Raw genomic sequence first — 8,539 nt, forward strand, 5'->3', positions numbered from 1 at the left:
ATGGATTCACAGATTCCTTTTCTATACCAAGCCTCCAGCTGTGTGGCTACTTCTGATAAGATCCATAACTTATGATAAGATATGACAAGCCCCTGATAAGAACCTCATTCGTTCTGGTATCGCCTTCATATTGGGCTCTTGCATGCAAGCCACGATTTATTTGTTTTAATGGACTTGAATAAGTTTCCTCCATTTATGTTCTGGTGAAACCCCACCAAAAAAAAAATGAGAATTTTTGTCATTTTTTTGTCATTTTTTTTTGTCTTTTTTTGTTTTTGTTTTTGTTTTGTTTTTGTTTTTGTTTTTGTTTGTTTGTTTATTTGTTTTGTTTTGTTTTTTGTTTTTTGTTTTTGTTTTGTTTTGTTTGTTTGTTTATTTGTTTTGTTTTTTTTTGTTTTGTTTTTTTTTTTTCCATTTTGGGTCTTGAAATTGTATTTCTAATTCTGATCTGTAAAATTCGCTCAATCCTCAAAGCATTACAGTGTAATATTCCCATGTGGGTGACCTGGGCAGCTATCGCTTCCTTACAATAAGATATGCTTGAGTAAAACCGTTACTTCATTAGTTTCCGTGGAGTGACAAAGTCACAAATATGTTTACAGACACACACAGATAAGTCAAGTGTTCGTTTCCATTCAGAAATATTAGTTAGACCCTAGTTTGCAGTATCTAGTCATACAATGTACATTGTTTAAATTTATACGCCAACACATGGGAGCAATGGAAAGGATGTTCCTGCTGAAACTGGAAGTGCAGGATGCTGTCGCCGAAAGTTGTAAGAACCTGCTGGGAAGTAGAAAATGTCTCTTCAGACATAGTAGACCCACAGTCTCAGATAAAAAATTGGGCAATGACAACATGAGAATATTCCACAGGAGAACACGCGACTAACCCACAAGGAGTACTTGTGTTATCGGAGGATTCCAGAAACGATAAGTTTCTAGGAGTTCAAATTACAATTCACTGGAATCAGTGTCGAATCGCCGAGATCATAAGGCCGACATTTTACTGTTGAGTTTAACACCTTTGGAATTTGGCCTTCTAAGCGAAACCTTCGACACTGGATAAGAACTTCAACTAGCTGAGCAAGACGGCCAGTCTATTCGTTACAACTGGTCATTAAACTCAACAGCAGCTACGAAGCCAAGTAAAGATAACTAGTCTACTCTAAGATTTTTAGTTCCTAAAGGACAACTACTCACCGTTTGGATTAGGGTTGTCTGCTACCGTTCCGATTGGGATTTCAAAATGTATTACTTAATAGACACCTATCAGCCATTTACGGAGAGACGTGACTCCAGCAGTGACCAACGAAAGAAGGCGTAGAAGGGTAGGGTGAAGAAAAGGCACTGACGACCAAAGACGGTGTAAGGCCCGGAATTTTTAGCTGCTAATTGTAGAGGCCCAACCACAAATGAGACCACTTGTGACATCGTGGCATACGTACACATGTCTCTAGAGCCACGCTGGCGTTTAACTACCATTCTAATAAGATAAAAGGAAAAAACCATTGCAGTGGTTTAATTGGAATACCCTGTAGGATTCTTAACAGCACCCCAACTTCCCTTCCCTGGTTTGAAAGCCGACCAATTCCTTCCGATTCTTATTCTGGGGATCTGCTCTTACCGTCATGACGACCTGCCACGTGGTAAGTAGAGTATCAGTGAAAAATCTCCAGCTAGTGTTGTCAGCTCCACGACTAAGGAAGCTAAGAGAGTCGCGTGGTCAAACATCCAACGAAATTGTGGAATTAAATCCATGTGCATGTCAACAAAGCACCATGAACGCTGCACGAAAAATGGTAAGCACATGACCACGTATAATGCGTGCTATAAAACAACTCCAAACACAACAATAAATCATGACTTCAGAATTAAATGAAATATGTACTGACAATCTTCTGAAAACCCAATACTGAGTAGTATTGCACTTGAGGCAAGGAAGTTTCAGAGCTGATCGGAACAAGAGAGACCCAAAGCCCAAGAAAAAAGTACCTGCCAGACAGAGGCTTTCCAATGCATGGACACAGAAAACCATGAGCTTTGAAATTTGGATGAATAAGCGCCCTATTTTGTATCTGTTTCCAAGTGACACTGAGTGGGTTCGTTTTTAAGTAAAAGAGCTGTTCTTGGGGTCGTCGTACAACTGAAGCCCTTCTTCTGAGCCATCTTGCAGCGGTCGTGGAATTCATGAGATGCCGTCGGAGGTGATAGCTGTATGTCTTACACTAGTGCCCGCTTGTCTTGCGAAATGGAGTCCATCGTGCGAAACTGCTGAGCTTTCAAGAATGACCAACACCAGTGTACAAAAAGTTGATTCATTTGGCATCTTATCAATCTGAGAAGTTCTTCTATTGCAACTAGATTCGTATAATAAACTTTCCTTTGACAATCGCCTTAACCCGAGCGTTCTTCAATACTATTCGGAGTCTTCTGTTTCCGAATAGCCTCCGTCTTTAATCTTTCACCAGCTCAAAACTGATGACGAAACCTTCATAGAAGAACAGTGTTACAGCAAATAGTTCTATGTCTATACAAATTGGTTGCTAAGTGCAGTAATCACTAAATATCAAGGTCTACATAGGACCAACCCTTGGGATATAGAATGGAGCTGTCGTTTTAATGAAAAATTATACTTTACACTAGCACAGTACGAATCAATCAATTATAGGGACTTAAACTCTTCCGAAACAAAAACGAATGGGTTGGTAGAGCGTCATAAGCTCACTCCCTAATTAAGAAACGGGGATATGAAGAAGTCCACCCAGGTGTAGAGGAAAACAGAAGCCATTTTGAATTTCTACAACTATCTCCGTGACACTCTCAGCAAAATATGTAGATCTCCTGGTGGCCCCCTGTAAGATCCAAGTAAAAGATCAGAGGAAAGAAAAAGAAACAAAAGAAAAGATATATATATATATATATATATATATATATATATATATATATATAGTAAACCACTAGAGAACAAATTTCCACATCATGGGAGGTCCCGAGCAACCGAGCAATTGCATGTGAAGTAATAAAGGACAAAGTTACAAGGTACTTTGAAAGTTGAAATTAAAGACATACCCTCTCTTGCCTGCATGACCTTCTCCACGAACACGAAGTGTGCTCCCATTCTTAACACCTGCAGGAATTTCAACATTTATGTTTCTTACTACATTCACCCTTCCATCTCCGCGACATTCAGTGCAATAATGGGCTGGCACTTGACCCTCTCCATCACACTTTGGACAAATTGCAACCTGCAAGCAAACAAACTTCAAATTTAGTACCCTTAATACAATCCAGACTTTCTACACAGTCTGATATCTTGCCCTTACGTAACGAGCCTAGAAGGCTCACACACGCTTCAATCACCGTATATATATATTTAAATTATTTTCAATGCAAATACCACAGGAAAGCAATAGTTTGAAAAGAAATATCTACGTGTCTGAAAAATGTAACACTGCAGACACTTATAATTGGCTATTTATCCAAACGTATAGATATGACATCCTGAGGAATGTGATATACCTCCGAGAATTCTCCAAACGGAGTTTGTGACAATTGAGCAAATTGCCCTACACCGAAACAAGTTTGGCAAGTTTTCTTTCTCCTACTGCGGAGCTTAGCACCAGTTCCTGAACACGTGCTGCAAGTTTCTAAATGCGTGACGTCAAACACTATCTGCGTTCCAAAGATGGCCTCCTTCAATGGTAAAGTCATTTCAAATCTACAAACGCCCCAAAAAAAAAGCCTAAGTTAACCATAATAGATAAATAAATAATAAAGACAGCATCTAATTCCAAGTTACACCCTCATAGAATCAGGAATATTCTAGACGAACTACTTCATAAGCAGCATCGAAGTACTTAAGAGCTTACAATCTAATCACCGAGACTTGGATCAACGAAAAAAGTCCAATATTCTTACCGAATATTTTCGCCCTGATTGGATTTGGGGCCATGTTGTGTATTGGGTCTCATACCTCCCATACCCCCAACACCCCCAATATCGCCCATTTCTTCTCCGGAGAACTCATAAACGTCAATCGTATTCGTCTGAAAATAGCACAAACGAGGTCAAAGCCATTTATAAAATTGACTTACAAATGAAGCATGAAAGCTTTGGAATCAACATCTACGCCAATTTGTAATAACTAGCAGATATCTAAAAACATGTAGCATTTCATAAGTGCTCGCGTTAAACACGAAAGAATTTGAGAGTTGAAGTTGGGCATTGTACCCAGTAAGGATCTGCACCACCAGCTCTGCCCTTAACCATGGGCTCCTCATATTCGAATAGATCATATATTGGTCTCTTCTCATCATGAGTCAGAAGCTGCAACCAAAAGAACTTACATTGTCAGAAACATAAGGCATTTCTCTCATCAAACTAATCCTAACTAGACAGAGTAGCTGAAAGCATGAGGGTAAATACAAAGTCTGTCTTATCTCAGCAACAAAGAAGAATTGCTACGCGACGCTTGTGAATCTTTACCTTGTAGGCTAGGGTGATCTCCATGAATTTCTCATCGGCACCTTCTTCGCTGTTCACGTCCGGATGATACTGAACACAAGAACTCAATAGATGTTTTCAATGTAAAGAGAAGGTGTGCTGTTTTCACTCTAGAACTCTCTATTAGTAGAAGAGTCCCAGCTGAATTCTGTTGCCTGTTTAATAAACTCATCTCATCCTTCCGTGCTACTCTGATCCGACAACCTCAAAATCTTAAACAAATTCATGGAATAGAAACTGTTTCGAAACTAGCCACACTCGCCCGAAAACAGGATACTGCGCTCAGATGTAGCTCCGATGGATAAAACTCCGGAATCATACAATGCAAGCTACAAGTGCAAAAACTAGAGTCCACCCAATGGAGAAGAATCTGTTCACTCAACCGCACAAGAATTTTATTCCGCAGCGGAAGTCGTTGATATCATGTCTGATTTTAGTGCAACACAATGGCTGCAAAAGTCCGAATGATGACTCGACTAGAAAAGAGGGTCTGGAAGCTCACCTTCCGGGCTAGCTCCCGATACGCAGCCTTGATCTCAGACTTGGTCGCTGTCTTCGATACACCTAGAGTGGCATAGTAATCCATACCCATGCATACGCACGTCCTGCACCCACCCTTCTTCCTTTTCGCAATCCCCTTTGCTTCCGATTCAAATCGATTCTGCAAAACCCACAATCTTCCCTCCCCAGCTGCGAACAGCGCTCTCTCCATAGCCACATATCCATTGCCAGACTCCTTCAACGTCAATTTCGTCTTCTGATGTCGAGGCATTGCAGAGGCGGAGGAGGATCTCGGCGGGGCCTGCACTGCCATCGCCATGTGAATTGCCACCATCCTTGCGACCATCACTCTCTTAGTTCGCTTGTGACCACATTTCCGTGTCACCCACTTCGCAAAAATGGTGGCATCGAACCCTAAAAATGGGAACCCAGCTTCAGATTGTGACGAAGCTTGGCAGAACTCTTCACCTCCGACTGCGAACCTCCACACCCGGCGCTTCACACGGACATACACACACGGCCATACACTCTCGGACGGACATACACTCACGACCGTGAACCACATTGAGTATTGCTACGTTCACGCACGCACACACTCACTCTATCAATTTATTTTGTTGGAGTGTATTGAATGTATGTTTGTGTCTGTGTGCATTTATTTATGTATTTGTAAACAAACGGGAACGTATATTTTTTAGCACACAACCAGTCCTAATTACATGCATTGTGTACAAAAGGTTTTAAAACTATTTTCATCTTGAATTTTTGTAAAAGTTTGTTGTGTTCAATGTATCATCAATGTTCATAAAATAAAAAGGATTTCTATATTATTACATTTGTTCATGAGAATTAAATTTTAATGTAAGACTTTTTTAAAATATGAAATACTTATACATGATTCTTTTAAAGTACATAATGAGTTAATTATATTAATCTGATCTTATAATGCAATATTTTAGAAGTAATTAATAGAATATATACAATTTTTGGATTTATAAGTTTGATATATCTTAGAGATGTACATTAAAATAACACTACAAACATAATTGATCATGAAAAAATACTAAGGTTTGAAGGTCTATACTTATATCTTGCAATAATTAGTGTTGAGATTTGTTAATAGTCACTGGATATACAAATTTTATTATAGATTTTTTGTTATTAAAATTTAATTTTTTTTTGCAATAAAGATTATAATATTTTTAGAAGGCAATTTGATTATTCCGTATGGTTTCTTGTTGGTAGCCTTTTTTATAATAATATTAATAAGTTGTGTAACAACTATGTAAGAACCATTGTATGGCCCTTGGCATGGAACAATATTTCTTAAAAATATTACAAATTATTCAACTTTAAGTTTAAATTTTGATCAAAATATCCTATTAAAACTTAATGTCTTTAAATGACCTATTAAATTAAATTTTCTACCATTTGTTTTAACTTTTATTAGAACTATTTATTTGATAAATAAATCTCAAAGCTTTTTTAGAATATAATTTTAGAGATTTTAATTACTAAAATTATAAATATTTATATATTTTGATTATAAAATTGATTAATCCTTGGAATATTTAAAAGTGTATGCTTCTTTCACTAGAAATCTAATATGAGTGGTTTCAATAAAAATTTAAAATTAATTTACATTTACATAACTTAATAAAAAAAAACTTATATTTTTTGATGAATGAATCATACTTCTAATTTTTAATCATAATTAAGAAATATTTACTGTAATATATATATATATATATATATATATATATATATATAGATATAATTTAAACAAACACCATTTAAGTTTTTAAACTACAATATACATTTGTATTGATATAATGTTTAATTTTTTAAGCATAAAATTAATTATAAATATATAAATTATATATATTTTTATTTTTTTATTATAAAAATATCTTCATCAACTATAACTTTTAAATAAATTATATAAATAAAATATTTTTTAAAAATAAAAATTCTAATATAGATCACAATTTTAATTATCTTAAATATATATATATATATATATATATATATATATATATATATATATATATATATATATTCAAAATTTTATTTTATTTTATTTTTTTAAACAAAAATATTTAAAATATTTTTGTTAAGAGGATATTCAATGAATTCTTTGGCTATTTGTAAATCTAATTTTAAAATACACTTTAAGATTTTGTAAGAATATTTTTCAAATTGTCTATGCACTTACAAAAATCAAGTTATATTTTGTATGTAACAAGTATAAGAAGTATTTTATAACAACAAATAGAGTCCACCTATTAAAGGATAGTTAGAATTGTACTATGGATTGGTAATGAAAGCTTATAAAATAGAACCTATCTAATTAAATATTGCTAAGACTAGTGATTGAGTATTTACTTGTAGAGATCAAACAAGTACTACAACATAATACATATGTAGCATTCTACTACATATGTAATATTTGAATATGTGAATGGTTTATACTACATTTGAAATCTACACATCATTTATTTACGTAATATAAAAGGATCTCAACAAAATTATGTCATTACTACTTATAGACGTTTATTCACTCTAAGTATGTGTCTAAGGTTGAAACTAGGATCCTTGTATGCATTTAGGGAGGTTATGCATTTGTGCAATATATATTTAGAATAGTTTTATTATAATCATTGAATTTTTTCATAGCTTTAATTCCTTTGAGCTGAGCTTAATTGCATAAATATATACTCTTTTCAATAGTATTTCCATTTTAGAGTGAGTATAATAATGCAACAGTGAATACTTTCAAAACATTTTAAAAACCTTGGTTTAAGTCAACACAAATATGGTAGAAATGAGCAACATATCTACAAACTTTTTTTTTGTTAACTTAGTACTTTAGATGTAATGCACATACACTCATACATACACATATGTATCTTTTCATTCAAGAAAAGCTTTAGATTTTCATGAACTTTGTATAATTATATTACTAAAAATTCTTTTGGTAATATTAATCTTAGAATTTTTTTTATTAATTAGACCAATTTTTAAAAAAAATCATCTTCATAGATTTATCCACTATTTTTTAATTATATTATATAAACTTGCATACCTAAATTAAAAACAATCAATTTATATAAGAAAACTAACCACCTTTTATTTAAAAAATATAAAATAATAATACAAGAATTCTTGCTTTGAAAGTACCTTTCAAATTATTTACAAAACTAAAATAATAGTATAATTTTTATGTTTCAAAAATACAAGAAACATCTTTTACTTTGTTTACAACTTTTAACAAAATAATCATTAAGCAAGTCCCAATCCTTATTTTCCATCTTAATAACAATCAAATCAATTTGAGTATTCAATATTGTAATATCTTAATGTTTAAGTTTCAAAGATTTTCTTTGCACATGCACCTTCATTCTATCTTAGAATCAATTAAATTATGGTCAAAATATTTTGAAGATTCTTAGATTTATTTGTATTGCATTTATGAATAAAGTTATTGAGAGTTTCATAGACTTACATATTTACTTGAATAATTATCTATATAA

The 8,539-nt window shown here is 33.9% G+C and overlaps 1 protein-coding gene across 1 annotated transcript; it reads right to left on the reverse strand.

Moving 5' to 3' along the window:
- Nucleotides 1-888: 888 nt before the first annotated feature.
- On the reverse strand, nucleotides 889-5,571 carry LOC112289098 (uncharacterized). The gene is made up of 8 exons (XM_024534050.3): nucleotides 5,008-5,571; nucleotides 4,488-4,556; nucleotides 4,233-4,328; nucleotides 3,921-4,048; nucleotides 3,522-3,720; nucleotides 3,072-3,247; nucleotides 1,995-2,854; nucleotides 889-1,638 (listed from the first exon to the last, which is right to left on the reverse strand). The coding sequence occupies exons 1-7, from the start codon at nucleotides 5,569-5,571 to the stop codon at nucleotides 2,806-2,808; spliced, it is 1,281 nt and encodes a 426-aa protein (XP_024389818.1). The 3' UTR covers nucleotides 889-1,638; nucleotides 1,995-2,805.
- Nucleotides 5,572-8,539: the final 2,968 nt, after the last annotated feature.

This window comes from Physcomitrium patens, chromosome 11 (genome assembly GCF_059467195.1).
Source record: "Physcomitrium patens ecotype Gransden chromosome 11, ASM5946719v1, whole genome shotgun sequence".
NCBI lineage: Eukaryota > Viridiplantae > Streptophyta > Bryopsida > Funariales > Funariaceae > Physcomitrium > Physcomitrium patens.

Bases quoted from the DNA above. Each gene is read 5' to 3' on its own strand.
- LOC112289098 (XM_024534050.3), bottom strand. From the start codon at position 5,571: ATGTGGTTCACGGTCGTGAGTGTATGTCCGTCCGAGAGTGTATGGCCG. The intron at 4,049-4,232 runs GTACAATGCCCA...TGCTATTTTCAG, and splicing joins GTGGTGCAGATCCTTACTGG to ACGAATACGATTGACGTTTA. The intron at 2,855-3,071 runs GTATGTCTTTAA...TGGATCTTACAG, and splicing joins GGTCATGCAGGCAAGAGAGG to GGGGCCACCAGGAGATCTAC.